The sequence below is a fragment of the Gavialis gangeticus genome, unplaced genomic scaffold (assembly GCF_001723915.1).
Source record: "Gavialis gangeticus isolate Ggan-Ray unplaced genomic scaffold, GavGan_comp1, whole genome shotgun sequence".
Classification (NCBI taxonomy): domain Eukaryota; kingdom Metazoa; phylum Chordata; order Crocodylia; family Gavialidae; genus Gavialis; species Gavialis gangeticus.
The window spans coordinates 64,850,006-64,868,815 of NW_017729022.1; the positions used below are offsets into that span (position 1 = coordinate 64,850,006).

The window sequence follows — 18,810 nt, forward strand, 5'->3', positions numbered from 1 at the left end:
CCAGCCCCAGCCGCAGCCGCAGCCGCAGCCCCAGCCGCAGAACCAGCAGCTCCTCCCCGGCGGCGGAGCCCCCAGGGGCGTCAAGCGGGAGCCGGAGCCGGAGCAGCCCATGCCTGGCGGGGACGGCGCCGAGAGCGGCCACAGCAAGCGGCTGAGGACGGAGGCGGAGGCGGCCGAGGGCGGCGGCATGCAGGTGCGGGAGCAAAGGGCGGGCGGGCCCCGCCGGCCCCTCTTCCTAGCCGGTGGTTTCCCAAGCCCCCCCGCCCCCGGCCCAGAGCCGGGAGCTGGGCACCGCCATGGTCAGGGCTTTAATCCCCCCCTCCAAAACAAAGTTGACGTCAACTTTATTCTTGGTAAAACACAAAAATTGAGGGTGGCCTTGAATTTATGCCGGGGTTTGGCCCCCGCCTGCTTCTGCGCTGGCGGCGCGGCCTGCTGCCCCGCAGCCTGGGCAGCCTGACATTGCGCAGCCCTTTGTAAACGTGCCTGGGGCCGGCTTAAGCAGGTAAGATTTGGGGTCAGACTTGTTGGTATGTCTTGCCTAGGCTCAGTGGGAGCCACCTGCACTCCAGGTACACGCTGCCTGCCCTGACTGGGCAGGCTTCGAGCGGCCTTCGTGAAGTCAGGGCATCATACGTGTGTCGGGAAGGACGACGCATAGGCTGCTGTCCCCAAGGAGCTGTTTCGCAGCCCCGAATGCTTTGCTTCATAGGAAATTGCCTCGATAGTTAGGCTAAAAGCCCTGCGTCACCCAGCGACTGAGAGTTTCGGGCTGCTCTCTGCGAACACGTTTTCTGCCACCAAGTCCCTTGCCTCCTGGAATTGGGCACCCTCCTGGAACTACATTTCCCCGTCTAGCTAGTGAATGGTGCTTGTTACCGGCCTTGTTTGTTCCTCCACTCATCCCTATCCAGTTTTTACTGAGTGACAAGATCAAAGAGTTAGGGGAACCCATACTAGTTTAGAGCCTGGTGGACCGTGGGCTGCAATATTCAGTGTATGTAGTAAAGCATACCTACCGCATGGGCAGCATGAGGGGGTGAGAGGGACTGACTGGGCATGTTAGCATCCACTCTGGCACTAATAAAGATGGGTATGAACTCTTGATTTCAGGTGGGCACATGTCACTTCAGTGCATTTTAATTTTTTGAGGGCCCCTTTCCTCTAGTAGGTGTTTTTTCTGTTTGCTCTTCACTGGGCCTCCCCTTCCTACATTGCTGCATTTCTCCCTCCGACTCTTGCTTCTTTATATTATATTAATGTCTATGTATATTATATTAGCGTATAATGACACCTCTGCCCTTCAGGATGCTGTAGAAGGGGGTGGTTCATATAGTGAGCATATATGTTTCTTGTCAGCAGTGACACTTGGCTTGCTCCTGCTCTTGTTTGTTTGCAAATGATATTGAATAGTTGTTGGTGTACCTGGTAACAGAGGAGGAAGGTTTGGGGACATCACATGAGACATTTCCAGGGTTGACAAAGAGAGTGCTATCTATCATCATTGGATTTAAAGGTAGACAGGTCAGAGAGAAAAGATTCTGTTGTCTTGCCCCAGTGTATTTTGGTCATTGTTTTGTGCTTTCCTTTTCCAGATGCACTTATTTGAGTCATTTGGGATTCTGGATATTGTTACTATTTTCCTTGGCTATATTTAATGAAGCATTATTGTGGTTAGACAAGTGAGCAGGTGGTCTCAGTGCTTCTTGCTGCTGCTTCTTGAACTGAAGGTGTTGGAATGCCTTGAGAACAGTGTGAGCTATTCATCCGGAGTTGCTTCTGGATTTGTGGCTTGTGTTGATTGTCTCTGAAGGGAAAGCCCAGAGCTTTTTCTCCTGACCCTTCTCAAATGCCAGTGGTTATACAACTAGTTTTTTTCACTTTTTTTGTTCTGGCTTCTTTTCAGTTACCATGCTGCAGGCTTTTTAAACTACTTTGAAGCAGGAGGGTGTGGGGCTTTTTGTTTTAGTTCTTCTGCGTGTTTGGCCTTTCCTGCTTGGTTTTCCTTTGTCACATCACTATATGGTCTGAACTTGGTTTGGAGCTTCACGTTCACTGTTTGCAGTACTCCGTGCCCCTGCACGGATCACCAGAAAGCACTCTCACCTTCTCTGTGGCCAAAGTGGTATTTTTGTGAATTCACAAATCTGCAGGATTGCGCTGGAAAAGCTGCTCAGTGTTGATGGGAATTGTGTATATTAGATATAAATGGAAGTCTATTGAATGAATGTATGAACTCTGATATAGACAGGCAAGGTTCGCTGAGTAGATGTGATATCTTTTATTAGACCAACTGAGTAGTTGGAAAGAAGTTCTTGGCAAGCTTTCAGACACTGCCACGCTTCTTCAGGCATAGGGAGTCTCTGCTGGTCTGAGATGCCCAAGGAATGAGAGAAGCGAAAAGTGTGGCAGGATGCCAATGGGAGTGTAAATAGGTAGAAATTAGAAAGACAAAAGGTAAAGCAGGGGTGGGTGGGGGGAAGGCCAAAGGGAGACATTACAGTAATAGAATACAAGGTAGAAGAGAGGCTGTCTGTGAAAAGGGAAACAGCGGAAGATCAGGAAAACGAATGAGAGAAGCTTAAAAGCATGACAGGATGTCAGTGAAAATATAAATAGGTAGAAATTAGCAAAAGAAAATTAGAAAAACAAAAGGTTAAAGCAGTGAACACTGATAGGAGTTTCTTCCAGCTAATAGGAAGCCATGTCATGCCAGGTTTTGTCCCAAATGAGAGATGCTGGTGTGACTAAAACTAGTGGTTAATTTTGTTTGACATGTATACAGGCCAGTTGTAAACCAGTGTAAATGTGCCCACAGGAGGTTTTGCACTTGAGTTTTAAATTGATTTAATTAAACAATTTTATTTCCACTGGTGCTACTTCTGTATATAAGAAAGGCATCGCTGACTGTCAGGCAGGCAATGCCTTTTGTTTTATGTGCCTACCTTAACACAGTAGAGTACTGTAGAGCCCTAGTCTGTGATTGGAGCTTCTGGGTGCTACTACATCAGAACAATAGGGTTTCATATATGATCCATAGACTCAGCATCTTTAGCTATTAATGCTGTCCATAGGTGTAATACAGACAGACATAATATGCTTTCAGTATTGAAAAAAGCAATATATGGGCAAACACAACTGGTAAAACTTAATTTTCAAAATGATAATTTGTTTATATTCCATATGTCAGTCCTTCAGACCAGGAGCGCTCTCTCCGTCTGTCTCTCCTAGTATTATGGTTGCAGATTCATAGATAAGTTGGGTATTCTCAATTTTTAGTTTGATTTGAATCCTTTCTCTACATTTTGTGATAGTTCCCTTCCCTCCAAATTTTGTGTGTTTATTTTTAGACCAGAAGAGAATGATTTTTCTTTTCTTTTTTTTTCTCCCGGGGAGATTCTTTTTTTGGTGATTGGGAGAGGAGGACAATGAGAAGCTTGAAGTAATAAGACAAGTCATTTCTGAGTTACTAAACTTAGAAAGAATGATTGTGGTTTAATGTTTTGAAAATTTTTGTCCTTCATAATAAAAATGCCTTAATGCAAAAGTTGTGCATGTTAGATGAAAACTAGTGGTTAAAATGAGTTGCTTCAAAAGTTAAAATCGTCTAAAGATTTAAAAAAAAAAATACATTTTCTATGTATAACTTAGGTGTCATGTTTGCAGAAGGTACAAGTTGTGACTAGCACATATTTAAAATTTGAGAGTATCAGAGGTTTTATGGTGCTTGAAATAACATAAAGTTAGTCATCATACCTTGTTTCTCCTGCCACTCTTGGACATTTTCTAGTTCTTTTTCCAGAGCTGTTTAGGCAACTTCTTGATCCTCCGCCTGTAGACCTTGTAAAGGTTGGGAGGGGTCCTGGCCTGCCAGACCTACCACGATTTCTTCTATATTAATGTCACTTTCATAGACATTGGGTCAAGATATGGAAGTAGATTGTAATGTTGTAATAAATAGTGTTTCATTAATGAAAATCTTAATTCTGCCAATGATGCTTTTTATGCCTGTGTGTATAGGATCTAAAAAGTAGGCCACAGAGAGATTGAGGGCAGTAACTTGATAGTAAGAGGCCAGGGTTCATGCCAAAGCCTGCTGCAAGAGTTAAGGTAACCCTTACATGTATTTGGTTTCTTATTTTTCATTCTCTCTCAACCCCAGTGCTTGCAAACAGCTTATGCAGTTAGGGTTTCATTATCTAATCCATCGCTGATCAGTCTGGATAAGTCCTGTTTGGCCAGTACTGATCTTGTTAGTAGGGTCGTGTAAAGCTGCTTGAGCTGGGATTGGGACAAATCGGATCATGGCTGCTATCTGAATCTGAGACATACTTCTCTTAAGCGTGTGGGAGTGGGAGAAAGTGTTTGCCAGAGCAGAAGGTCCAACAGAAGTTGCTTCTATCAAGTTTCAAGAGTGGACAAGGAGGGTTTGGATGCATTTCTAATGTTTGAAAATGAGGGTCCCAAGTGTATTGCTGCTTCAGCTGTCAGCTATTTAAATACTGGGATGTAGGCACTAATTTCTTGCTTGAGGGATGAGGAAGTTAGGTGTCCCAAGAAGTGATTTACTTGAGAACCTTTCCATCTGAGACTAGGTGAAAGAACTTGATTAGTTGCCTTTCCGCTGGCTATTCAGCTTGGAGGAAAAAAAGGCCACTAAGACGAGCGTGTTTTAATTTCTGGGAGGGGGAGTATAGGAGAATAGGGAAGATGGATGTTGAACTGGGAAGTGTTCATTCGTTGCTATTAATGGGGTGAGGAGGCAAGGAAGAATGGGGTGCTGAATTGCAGGTGCCTCTTTCACTGGGGCACTACAGGAGCATCAGCCAAGTGGGGCATACAGGTTCTTGGCTACTTCTTGATAAAATAGCTTTGTGTTTCTGGTTCAGTTGGCTGGCATAGTAGACGAGGGACTCAATTACACCTATCTTTCACGCTTTCCACTTAATGTTGGTATAACTTTCTATCTGAGCCAGTCTTGTTTTGTGAATTAAAAATGCCTGCGTGTGAGAAATGCTTGGTATTGGGAAGTAGCTGTCAATGACAGTGGAGTCAGCACTGCTTTTTCTCTCTGGAGAATGACGCGTGTGTTCAGTATCTCTGAGACATTTGTAGGGAATCACTCGCTGACAGCAATAAATCTAACCAATTAGTCTCAGATGGCCATCACTGGCACTTTGAACACGGCATACTCAGCAGGCTGTTGATGTTTTCTTTGATGATACTCTTTTTGCATTCTTGCAGTCAAGGCATATCAGGTAATAACTTCCCAGACAAAGACAGGTTAGAAGCTGTAAGCAGATGTGTTGCCTTGGACTATAACCAGCAGGGAAGGTCCAATTCCTTTTCAGTGGTGTGGATATGCCTTCTGGAAGCTGGTTAGTTGCTAGGCCTTTTAATCTCTGTAGAACTCTGTAAAAGAGGTGTGCTGTGGTTAGCCTTTACTCTCACACGAGAGTTACAGGGAATACAATATAGTCTAAAATGGCACTGGTGTTTGTTTTCCCTATTAAACCCTGACCTACATATGAGAGTCCATGTGGAATATGGAAGGAGTTTAACCAGGAAGCTGTGGGTAAAGCGAAGCTCTCAGGCATCTTTGTGCTTTTGGTGAATTCACAATAAACCATCCTCTCATTCATATTTATTTTCCGTTTACTTTCATCCTTTGTGGCTTTTCAGATATTTTTATGGGTGCTGTGAGTTGCCTGATGAGTGAAATTTGGAAAGACTTGTAAGACTTTCCCTAGGTTTTAAGGGAACTGTAGGCCAATAAATTGAAATCTATAACTAGTCAAGAAATCAGTGGCTCACTAAAGCTGGCTCTTTCTCCTTCCATGCTTAGGAAGGTAGGAAAACCCCAGAATAAACTAGTTTGATACACTAAACTGAACTGTCCGCCAGTATTTCTCTCTGAATTTTAGAAATGTGCATTTAAGTGACTACTCTTAACTTGAGTTGCAACCGTAGAAACTAAATGGGGCTCTGGTCTGGCTCTTTTGGTAACTTTTTCTTTGCATAAAGGTAGTTGCTTTATGAACTTGCTTTACAATGCTTTTAATTAGCCACAACTGGATTTTGGCATTTGGTAGAAATTCTGGACTCGATGGTCTTTTTGAAAATAATGGCCACCTGGCCAGTTATTGTAGTAACATAGTTATGTACCTGCACCCCCAGGGTCCTGTATGAAATTAATTCTACCAGCTGTTACTCTTAGTAGTCTCTTCACTCTGAATTTACACCTCAGTTTCCATAGTTGCTTGGAAGGAGGCACTAATCACTTGAGACTGCAAGCTGCTGGCACATTAGCTTTCTACCTTGCTCGTGTCCATGTCCCATTTCCTCCCCCCCCCCCCTGGGGCTACACTGGAATTTTTCATGCATCTTCCACTGTTAAGTCTAGCACAACAGTGGGCAAAATATAGCCCGTGGGCTAGATCGTGCCCATGGCAGGCAGCGACAAAGGCACGGGATCTAGCCCATGGGGAACTGGTGGCTCTGGCTGCTGGGTTACGTTGGGCACATCAGCTCCTGCCCGGCATGCCAGAAGCAGCCCTGGGCAGGCACTGGTGTCCGCTACGGACACAGCTGGCAGGTTCCAGGTGAGGATTGGGGCATCTGGGTCTGCAGCTAATGCTGCTGCATCAGCGCGTGTCAGCTGCAGTCCCAGGCAGTCGCCTCAGTCCCCACTGGGAACTTGTGGGCAATGTCCACACCTGATGCTGGCACCCAGCCATTGCTGCTTCCAGCATGTGAGCTGATGTAAGATAGCAATGGGGCCAGGACACTGTAGGTTGGGGTGTGCTGTAGCTGCAGGGACGAGAGAGATGGCCAGCAAGAGGACACCAAACTCATTAACTGGCCCTCTAGCCAAAATAATTGCACAGCCCTGGTCTAGCAGTAGTGTAGACTGAGTACATATGACAGAACTATAAACATGACCGTGCCTCATCTATGCTACTACTGTTAGGGTCAAATGGGATGTGATACAAAAGTAGGAAAAGTGCTGCAAATCCTCATTATAGGTCATCCACTTGACTGGTGAGTCTGATGGTCTGAGGCGTTTTCTGTAACTAGGCTTTAAAAGAAGGGGAGTCATGGAGTGAAGGAGATGTGTGGGTGCTTTGTCTGTGCACAGCTATGTTGTTTAATTTTCTGTGTCTCAATGGATGGCATGTGTGTATGTATGTGAAGGCCTCTTGACATACTGTGGCTAAGGGACCAGAGGAGCATTCAAAAGTGAAGTGAGAGAGGCATTAGAGCTGACCCATTCTGGTTCACTGAAGAATTCTGTTCAATACCACTGTAAAATCCAGATGAAGTCACACTGGAGTGTAGATGTCATGGGATAATCCCACTGTGTAGGGATTAGAGGTATTTGGCTGAGTTTTGGGCCTTTACTCCCTCTGCGGATACAGTTTTGACCAAGGTTGCTTCTGAACTCAAGAAAAGTGTTCTTTTCAAAGATATGCACCCGCTATGTGAGCACGCATTTTCTTTAAACAGATTTCCCCCCTTGTAATGCTTTTGTCATCGCACCCACATGTCTACATTTATGGCTGTGTTGAATCTTCGTGTTTGTCAGTCAGGCATAATGTGGGCAGGGAGTGTACAAACAGTCCTTACCCAGCTCTTTCTCTCTGTCTGTGTGGTGAGGTCCTGATCTCCAGTGCACACTCTATTATCCCAGTCCTGAGCCCTCCTTAAAAGCTGTCAGTGCAGCTCAGCCCAACCCTGCAGCTCTCATTGATCTGTATCAGGGATGTCAAACTCATCCAGCACCTAGGACTGGGCTGCGCGGAGCCAGCATGCAAGGCCGATCCAGTGGATGCCACATGCAGTGTGCTCTCTATACTGGCCCGCTGTGCCATGGGCAACGTGCACTGGCTCCCCTCTGGGGATTATGCTGCTGGTGGTGTGTGGGCTGGGCCTGACATCTCAGGCAGTGCCTGTAGTTCAGGAAGCCGGCTGGCACATGGTGTGCGCTGCATACAGTGCACTGCCAGACTGTCCCTGCATGCTGACTCCGGGGCCAGTGTGGATCTGAGACTCATGGCCTGGATCTTACAGATTCACAGGCCGGATGAAGCTTACAGGCTGTATGTTTGACACCTCCAATCTGTATTGAACTGCAGTTGAGTGTGCGTGTGTGGTCAGTTGTTTGAGTTCTGTAATGTGGATTACCAGTTGTGGAAAATCTCTGTAATTCTTAGGAAGAAGCCTGTGAGCAGTTCCAGAATCTTTCTCATTTGGTTTGTCATTCAGGCACATACCATCTAGTAAACCCAGCCAAAGCATTGCAATAGTAAGATTGGAAAGAAATGGGACTGTCACTGAGTGGGAAAGATGTTGTGCCTGAGTGGTGACTGAATGCTGTGTTAAAGCAGCAAGGATAACGATTAAGTTCCTATTTTACTTAATGAGAAAGGGAATCTTGGATGCAGGTCTTTCACAAGGCAACGCAAAGAAAAAGAAAGCTTTTACAGCTTCTGCCAGCTCAGTCAGTGAGACACTGGCTAGACTATCTCTCGTAACACCACCTGGTATTATGGTGCGCTGGAACAGGTCTGTCTTGTTCCATGCTAGTGAGGAAATGTGGCACTGGGTCTCTTTTTCTTTGGTCTCCTGTACAGCAGACAGAATCCCTTCCCCCACTTTGTTAACAAGTGCAGTTTGTGTGTGCGTGCCCATCACTGTTGCCTGTTTTTGCCTCTTCCTGGGAGAATTTTTTGCAAAGGATAATTGGATGCTTTCTTCCAGGGATCTGGGTTGAAGCATCCTGTTTATTTTTCTTCCTGATTGTATTGGTTTATTTTGCTCATAATCACCTCCACTACATAATAAAAATACTATTTAATGCAGAGATGAGAAGAACCTGTACTATAAAAAGCAGCAGAGTGGGGCGGAATGATTTTGAAACCTCTCCCCCTCTGTGTTTGTGGCTAAATTTCTTTTAATAGAGGAGCTAAAAAAGTGACTTTCTGTAGTGTTTCTATGGGTTGTGAATATCAAAATACTCTCCCTAGCGGCTCTTGAGGTCCTGGGATCTGGATCCAGCTCAGGTTCCCTCTCAGTGCTGGAGCACACTATTCACTGAGGTTTTCTGCAAGGCTTTTCCTAGCCTATTATTTTATAGGCCTTTTGCAGACATCTAGGGTAATTGCCACCATAAGGGGTGATGTTCAGGAGTAAAATCCCACCAAGGCCTCACTTAAAAGACTTGATTTAGTATCGTGTGGGCTGACAAGAGACAGTAACTGGGATCACAGGCATATAATTTGGTGTGTGTGGTTACAGTTTCCTTTCCTGGGGGCCGGGGGCAGGAGTGTTGCTTTTCTTAAAGTCTGTTCTGTCTACTTTACGTTATTGAGGCAAATGGAAAAAAGGAGGACGACAGGGCCCACCATGGCTCAGGGTCTGGCATTTTAGGTCTTGGAAGCCTAGATTTATAAGTAGTTCAGCCAAATGTGATGAAGATGTGAGAGCAGAACATGTAGGGTGGTGACCTGGACTGAATTCTGACATGCTTTTATCTTTTGTGGGAAGCTAGAATTATTAGTCAAGTCATGTAAGATTAATAGAAACTACTGATTTAAAAAAAATAAAATCTGATTTTTTTTTTTTTTTAAATTTGAAATGTGTAGATCTTTTTGTTTTAATTTAGACATAATCCATTTAAAAATGAAACCTGAATTGAATGGAAAACATGTTACGGCCTGAATTTCATTTGATAATGAAATAGAAAATTAGGTTATAATAAACTAGAAATAAGCTGAATTCATGAGCCTCCATCCAGAACATTGTGTTACGGGCTGTATGCTTTTTTTAATATAAAGGAAGAATTGGAGAGCAGAGGGGGAACATCTGACTTTTGAGTTTGGTCTTTATAAACATAGCATGATAGGTCTGTACTGTTTTCCATAGGATCAAGCCTTGATACTCAGGAGCTGTGCTATAGGTAGGGGTCTACCTAAATCACAGGGGGATCTACTAATTTTCATGGGTTGATTGCAGCCTAAAGTTCTAATTCTGTGGTCATTTTGCAGTGGCCCTGCTCCTTGATGTTGATTGGTGGACAGATCCCACCCCTTGATGCTGATTGGTGAAGAGGCCCTTCATGCAGCCCTGCCTCTTGGTGCTAATTGGTGGAGAGGCCCCAGCTGGGGGGGGATGATGACAAGGGGGCAGCCACCATCTTGTCTGCTGCCGTTTGTGCCACCCTACTGGCTGGCATCTTCTCTTCCTGGCAACAAGGAGGACCACTGGCTGTCACTGGGGACAATAATAATTAATAATTATAATTATTATAATTATAATTGTTATAATTATAATTTATTAATAATAATTAATAAAAATAATTAATCTGGTAAACAAGCACAACGTAATTCACTATTTTCTTAACATACTAAAAATTTAAGAATGTATTCAGAAGCTGAAAATATTAATAAATAATAAAAGTATGTCTTCATATTATATCCTTCGAGGTAACACAAAGGTGTACCAGATTTAGCATAAAGCTCTTTTTAGTTAAACATGTACATGACTTAATGATTGTTTCAGCTAACGATGAGAAGAAAATAACTGGCATAGAAAATAGGAAGTTGTTTAAAATCAGGTATTTAGATCAATCCATCCTGGTCACACATCATCCGTTTGGGGGCTTCTTCACTCCCCCTTTGAGGCTTTTCATCCCAGAAAATGCTTGCTAATAGGAAGGATCCTCATTGCCCAAATCAGTGTAGTTTCCTGTGGTTTCTCTGCTGCCCAAGTGAAAGTATCTTGCAGTTTCAGAATGAGGTTTCATGAGCATGGCACATATTCTATGGCCAACCTTCCTTTTTTGTGGATATTTTGGGATTATTTTGAGAGGCTGAGCTCTTTAGTGGGACCCTTACAGGATTCTGAACTTGGAGTGCAGAGAATTTGCTCTACAAGTGTTTGCTGCTTCCTTGACCCAGTCTGGATAAGACTTGGGCCTTAACCTTAGTGTTAAGTGCTCCCTGGTGACCCACAGTATTTGAGCAGAGTCCATGGTGATCTAGGAACTGTGGGACTGGAGGTTGAACTTGGACTTCTACCAGTCTGCTAGAACCACTTTCCCACTAACCTAGCCCTAAAGACTTGTGGAACTTGAGGAAAATTTCATCATCACAGTGCAGCAACAAGGGATTCTGTGCTTCTGGTCCTGAGATGATGCAACTAATACAAGCAGTCCATTCATTTTTTTTAAACCATAGGAATGCAGAACAGATGCATGCAGCTGTGTGTGTAGTAGTTGGCTGTGAACTGTATCTGATGGATATCATATGAGAAATAATGCATTACAATGGCTTAGTGTGCCTATTATGTCTTTTTCCAATATGTTAGTATTGTCAAAATCAAGAGAGCAAAAGTAATGAATTACACCCCCAAAATTATGAAGTTTAAAAAAAAAGGATTATATTGAGTTTTGGTCTGCCTTCTGATTTTGCACTTTACTTGCCTGTTCTTCGTGTGTATGTGTATCACAGTTGGCATTGCTCACTCTCTGAAATTTAGACTGGCAGTGCAGAGTGCTAGTCAAGTTTAGATAGGTAGTGAAGAGTGCTAGCCTGAAGTCAGGAAGAAGGCAGGGCAGGGTGGCACCTTAAAGACTCTTTCTGGAAGGCATAAGCTTTTGTAGGCTATACCCTACTTGGTCAGATGTTGTGAATTGACTTAGAGCAGTGGCTGTTAAATAGAAAGGAATAAAATAATTTAAATGCAAAGGATAGGGAAAGGAGGAGGAAAAGATAGGTGGAGGGGGCACTGCTGAGAGAAAGGAAGCAGGGTTGAAGAGATCAAAAGGATTAAACAGCAGTTAAACCAATGGTGCTCAACCTTTTTACCCTGTGGGCTGCATGGGTGGTGCCAGGTCCATCTGTAGGCAGGATCTGGCTAGTGGGCTTGGCCTACTGTGGGGTAGGCACGGTGACAGCTTGGTCCAGCTGTGTGTATGGGGTTGGGGGATAGGTAGGAGCCTAGGCTCTATCCAGCAATGTGGCAGTTGCCTAGGTGGGGCTGTATCTGGTTGTGAGGGAGGGGTAGGGGGGAAGCAGCCCCAGCCATTATCTGGATGTGTATGGGCAGCCCATCCCCGAACTGGATGCATAGGGGATGCATCAGTACAGCAACAGTCAGGGTGGGCTGTATCTGGCCATATGGAGCTTGATTATTTGGCAGAGACAAGAGGTGGCACCATTGATTGCCACTGCTCCACCATCACCAAATTTCCCAGCCTGTGGGCTAGATGCCATGACTCTGTGGGGTGGGTTTGGTCCATGGGCTGGTGGTTGAGTACCCCTGAATCAAACCATTGAGGGACGTAAGGATTGTAAAAGCTAGCGCAGATAATGGGATAAGAATCTGTAATCTTGATTTCAACCATACTTAACATCGAACTTCTTGTCAGAGATAGAAGCAATTAAACTAAGGTTGACATTGGGTGATTTAAGTTGTTCATGAGTCAGGTGTCTAATTATTGCTGTGTGTTGCTTGTTTGGGTTACTGTACTTGCTGCTGTTGCACAGTATTTTTGCAGTGGAGTTTGCTGACACAGGACAATGTCATTTTTTAGTGCCTTTGCCTGTAAGATGGTTAATGATGCACCATGCTTCTCTGCTCAAGTGGGTCATGTCTAATCTTTCTGTGGATATAGAAGAACTACAGAACAGTTGGCTACCACATTGAACAATATCAAAAAGGAGAGATGGCTCACTACTACAGAAGGATTCCTTCTCCATGCTTTACAGGCACCGCTTGGATAGGCTGGGCCAGGTGGAAGTGGTGTGGTGGCAGCTCATGTTTGCTGGCCGCTCCAGCCATTCAGAAGCATGGGGGGGAAAGTGGTGGTTGCGAACTGCCTAAGAAATTGGAGCCTGGGGCTGCCTTGAGCCCATGAAAACTGGCCTTGGGCTCTGCAATTTGATTATATCCTTGCCAGTAAACCACCGGAGGATCCAAAGACCTACCAAGCCATCTCAGTACTTGGCATTAGGTAGAAACTCATGGAGCACATAATCTTGAATAGAATAGAGAGCATCATTGATCCCCAGCTCCCAAAAGAACAAGCTGGTTTTTGGAAAAAGTGGTATCACTGACCAAGTTAGATTACTTACATCTGACATAGAAAATGGATTTGAAATGGGACAGAAATTAGGTGCGGTCTTTATCAACCTTATAGCCACCTATGATACTGTATGGCACCAAGGCCTCATATAGAAACTGGACTCTGATACCTAGCCATAGGTTATGTGCTTTTATCATGAGCATGATCTCCAGTAGATCATTCAAACTCACTACTAGCTAATGAGAGGAAAGCAGAGTACGAACGCTGAAGAATGGAGTCCCCACCAAGTGTCAGTGCTAGCACCAATACTTTTCAAAGTATATATATCTTAGACTTCCCACATACAACATCTAAGCGATACATGTCGCTGCAGTAGCCCAAGGAATTGATATGATAGAACTGGAAAAGATACTGAATACTGACATGGAACTCATCGCTATCTCCACTAGTGGCATCGAAAGTTGAGCAGCAATAAATCAGTATCATCATTCTTCCACCTGGACAATTGTCAAGCTAAGAGCATGCTGAATATCAGAATAGGCAACAACATCCTTTCCCATCCTACTTAGGAGTTGCATTAGACCATTCCCTCACCTATAAAACATCACATTCAGAAGGTCAGCAGTATAGTCTCTGCACGGGTAGCTTCCTTAAAATGTGTAGCCAGCATAACACAGGGTGCCAACTTCGAAGTGATCAGAACCATTGCACTCTCAATGGTATATGCCCCAGCAGAATATTGTGCTCCTGTATGGTCCAGAAGGTGTCACTAAAAAGCTTGATGCTTGATGCTGTACTTATGTGTGCTGAGACTCATAATAGGCTGCACCACTGACACACGTGTACATACAGTATGTACGTACTTCCTGTACTCAGGCATTAGACCAAGTGATACAAGATGACAGACCCTAACATCATTCCTGGCAATACAGGCAAGAGATGACAAAAATCACCTGTTCCATCAACTGTAAACTGAAGACCCAAACAGATCATGGAGGTTTAAGAGGCTTAAAAGTCATAAATTGTTTGTGTGTGAAGCCCACAAACTCCTGGAAGAGACTGGGGATGCTGAACCAAACTTATGGGCAGCAGTGGCATGGGCTGACCTCTGTGAAAGATCAGATCTATTGCTACAGAGTTTTATACCAATGAGGCAAGCTGAACAGAATGAGATCTGGATACAGATACTTGAAAACAACACTTCGCTCGGACAGCCTCCTGTGTGATTGCAGTGTCCAACACAAAGCACAGCACTTAGTCAAGGAGAACTCCATTTTCTTCCTGAGCAGCTTTGATTGCCTGCCTCTTAGGGTCAAAACAAAGAACAAGGGAAGCAGTTGGTCAAGAGGTATTTCACCGCAGGCAGACTAAAAGTCCCAAGAGCATTGGAGCTTTTTGCGTCATCACGAGTCATCGCAGCCCCTGCCTCAGCAAATGTCCGGTTACTCATGAAGAATTTATGGAAGTTGGTGATGCTGACTAATGTATCTTAAAAGGAAGTTAAGGTTGCAAAGTCAAGCACTCGCAAGTTAGGTAATACTAGAATTAAGGTTACCTATTCAGCCTCCCTGTGCAGGTGTGTGACAGTGCACAAGAATCTGTCTTTGTACAACTTATGAATTGTTGTATATATGTCAAGACAATGCTATATTGACAAATGCTAAACTATGTGTGATGTCAGCACCGTGTTGTGCATCTTCCAGACCAGGAATAATACAGGCTCATTGAATCTAGAGAACTCGTACTTAAATGAGAGCATCTTGGGGCAATGGGATACGATGTCCTAGATGAAACCAATCTACTCCAATGTGCTGGGCATGGGATTTCTTCAGAAATGGAACAGAAAGCACAAGTGTTAATTCTGTGTCTCAAAAAACAGAGCCTGAGGGATGTGAATGGGGAGGGAACCATGGATGATTCTCAGAGGGTGCAGACATTACATTTAGGCTGTTTTTAAATGGGGTTTAAATTGTGAGTGTCGAGTCATGCAAACTAGTTCAGAGGATTTAAACCATTCGAAAACTTTTCAAAAGTATACCTGGATAATTGGGTATTATTTTGAACTGGTCTTCTGAACTGGTTCAGTGTTACGTGAACACACTAAGCTTTCCAAGATTAGTGTCTGGTTGTCCACCCAACATCTTATACTGAACTACTCCTCACCCTTCCCCTGCACGGCCAGGACCCTGCTACCCTAACCTCTTTGCCTGCATTTGACCCACTCCACGGTGTCATAGGCTTTTTTGGGGGGAAGTGTGGTCAGGTAGGGGGCTCACTGGATCCCTGCTTGTGGGTTTCTGGTGGGCTGGTTATTCTGGGGGATGCTCAAGGTCTCTCCTCCTTTTAAGCAGCACTTTTCCCCAAGCTGCTAGTTAATTCCATTCAATTCCTGGCAATTAAACAGGCTTTGGAACATCCAAAATTTAACCAGGCTGGGGGCAATGCCTGAAAACTGATTAACTAGCTTGCATTGCTGGCAGTTGCAGATATGTGTACAGGGTGGAAGTGATGTTGCTTTAGTGGAAGTCTCTGCAAGAGCCAGAGCTGGAGGGTGGGGTGTATGTGGAAGTGGTGTTGTCTCACTCAGGGGAGGTCTGTTTGAGAGCCAAAGGGCATGTGCATATGCTGCACGTTGAGCTGGGTACCTAGTTCCCAATCGGTGGTGTTGTTTGGTTGGTTCAAGTGTTATGTCTCTTTGCATCCTCTAGAGATGCAGGAAGTTTGGGCAGGGCACAGAAACAGGGTGGGGTCTGGTTTATTAGCACAGGGATCCTGTTTAATAGAGGAGTCAGCCAAGGAAGAAGAAAACGGACAGCACAGGAGGGAGACGGATGTGATTTCTGAAAGAAGCAGTGTAAACGAGTGGGGAAAACATGAACTCTGTAGAAGGCTCTGAACTCAGTACGAAGAATGCTCAAGAATGGGGAAGAAAACGAGGCAAAGAAGAGCATGCATATGTTTTTAAAGGAATGTAGGACTGGAAAGGACTTCTTGGGCCACTGAATCCTGTCCCTTGCATTTGCAGGGGTTTATCCAAAGAGCACCAGAAATCCAAAGAACGCTACAACCCTAAAGCACTGCCAGTGCCCTGCCACCGTAATGGCAGAGATGTATTTTGGTTAATGTATTCTTAGAGGACAATACTTCAGAGAATGGAAAAGCTCCTCATAATCTTAGACAGTCTGGCTTGAAGGAAAAATTCCTTCTGAACCACAGATCAGGCAGTCATTTTGTCTGTGAAGTGAAGAGCAAGACCCTTTATGCAGGGGTCTGTGCGGTTTCTAGGTACTGGCAGGGACATCAGTGCACTCGAGTCAAAACTCGCACCTCTAGCTGTGGCTAATGTTGACTGCTTCAGAGGAAGGTAAAAAAACAAAACAAAACCAACCTTAGAGCCTGATGAAGCATTTATGAAGGGGATCAGGGGTGGGATGGAGAAATGTTGCTGGCTCTTAGAGGGGACCAGGAGGAGTACCAAAGTATGCAAGTACTAGATACCTCCATAAAGAGAAGAATTGCCTGTCAGCATTAATATGGATATTGCAGATACTTGACTCCACATATATGTGTTAGTTATTGACCTAAGAACCCCTGATGCTATTCTGTTCCTTCTGTTAACTCGTTGAGCTCCATCCTGAAGTAGTTTAGGTGTTTTGTGCTCTCTACTTAGCTTATCTTTGCTCCTCTGATAGCTAGACATCTTCTTCCAGTTTCTAACCTAAATCTGTTCCTAACCAGTTTGTAGATTGCTCTTGTGCTAATATTGTTCTTTAATAGCTCTTCTCCCTCCCTGGTATTCACCCCATGAATATATTTTTATAAAATGTAATTATATCCCCTTTCAACCTTTGTTTTGCTAAGTTAAACAAGCCACACTCTCTTAATCTTCTTTCGTAAAGTTATTCATTCCTTTAATCATTTTAGTAGTCCTTCTTTCTTCCTGTTCCAGTTTAAATTAATCTTTTTTTTTAACTTTATTGATCCATGTTGTATGCAGTATTCTAAATGAGCTCTTTTTTACCAGCCTTCTGTGGTGGTACTAATATTTCCCCGTCGTCACTGAAGATACCGTACCTCATACACCTGACATTGCATTAGCCTTTTTTCACTGCTACGTCACATGTTGTCTCCTATGACTGACCAATATGAACATGAGCCTTCAATGCGATGCTGCGGCTAGTAAAGCGAGCAAAACACCGGCTTGCATCCATAGATACTTCTCAAGCAAATCCCGGGATGTCATTCTCCCGTTGTACTTGGCCTTGGTGAGGCTGCAGCTGGAGTACTGCATCTGGTTTTGGGCTCTGCAATTCAAAAAGGATGTGGAGAAGCTTGAGAGGGTGCAGAGGGGAGCCATGCGTATGATCAGAGGTCAGGAAAACAGACTTTGTAATGAGAGGCTGAGAGCCATGGGACTCTTCAGCCTGGAAAAACGCAGGCTCAGGGTGATCTTGTGGCCACCTATAAATTTATCAGGGATGCTTGTCAGGATCTGGGGGAACGACTGTTCACCAGAGAGCCCCAAGGGATGACAAGATTGAATGGTCACAAACTCCACCATGACCAATTCAGGCTGGACACAAGAAAGAACTTCTTCACTGTCCGAGCCCCCAAGGTTTGGAACAGACTGCCACCTGAGGCGGTTCAAGCACCCACTTTGAACGCCTTCAAGACACATTTGGATGCTTATCTTGCTGGGATCCTACGATCCCTGCTGACTTCCTGCCCCTGGGGCAGGGGGCTGGACTCAATGATTCTCCAGCATCCCTTCCAGCCCAAATGTCTATGAAATCTATGAAAATACAGGCAAATCTTTCTCTCCCTCCAGTGCGTCCGGTCTATGTGCCCTTTTCTGTTACCAAAGCATCTTGTTATTAGTCCTTAATACTAGTTTGAATTCATACTATTAAACTTCACATTGTTTCTAGTGTTCTACAAGATTATCTAAATCTTCCTCCAAATTGGCAATACCCCCTTAGCCTGCTGTCATCTACAAATTTCATAAGTAGACTTTATTTCTACAACAGGATAGCCAATGAAAATATGAAATAGGCTGGTCCCAAGATTGATTCCTGAGGAATTCCACATTATTGTAGCATTGATCCCCATCTTCTACAGTTTGGCTAATAATTTCCCGTAAGGCACAGTGTCAAAAGGCTTTGCTCATATCTAGATAGATTATGTCCACTGTATTGCCCTTTTTCAAGTAATCAGTTATGCTGCTGTAGAAAGGTATTGAGTTAGCCTCGCATGATCTTCCTTGGGTTAAATTGTGTCGCGTTCTATTTTTTCTTTACTTTCATATTGCATTTTTCCCCCCTTTGATATCTGTTCCAAGATGTTGCATAACGTTAAAAACAGGCTAACATGTCTGTAAGTGCTTGGGTCACTTTTGTTCCTTTTTTTTTTTTTTCCAAATGGGCAGTATATTTGCTGTTCGGTAAACAGTTGACCGATTTGTTGAAGATACATACCAAAAGTGCTGATTCATCTGTCAGTTCCTTTGCCGCTGTGATATGGAAATTATCTGGGCCCCCTGGATTTGTTTTTGAGTAAGCAATCTAAATTTTGCTTCTGCCTGTGATGTCTTATAGTCAAGTAAATATAGTATAAGGTTCTTCTCCTTATCCAGCATGGGGGAACTCCCCCCCGTCTTATATTTGCATACAGAGAAACCACATTAAATACATTATTTACCAATAAACCGCTGCCAAAAGCAGCAT

The 18,810-nt window shown here is 44.1% G+C and overlaps 1 protein-coding gene across 4 annotated transcripts in view; it reads left to right on the forward strand.

Moving 5' to 3' along the window:
• Window positions 1-11: 11 nt before the first annotated feature.
• Window positions 12-18,810, forward strand: part of RBFOX2 (RNA binding protein, fox-1 homolog 2) — a 318,764-nt gene continuing 299,965 nt past the window's right edge. For all 4 annotated transcript variants that reach the window (XM_019515300.1, XM_019515303.1, XM_019515304.1 and 1 more), the window contains exon 1: window positions 12-193. In XM_019515300.1, the coding sequence (XP_019370845.1) occupies window positions 110-193 (84 nt within the window). In that variant the 5' untranslated portion in view covers window positions 12-109. The remainder of the gene's footprint in view (window positions 194-18,810) is intronic.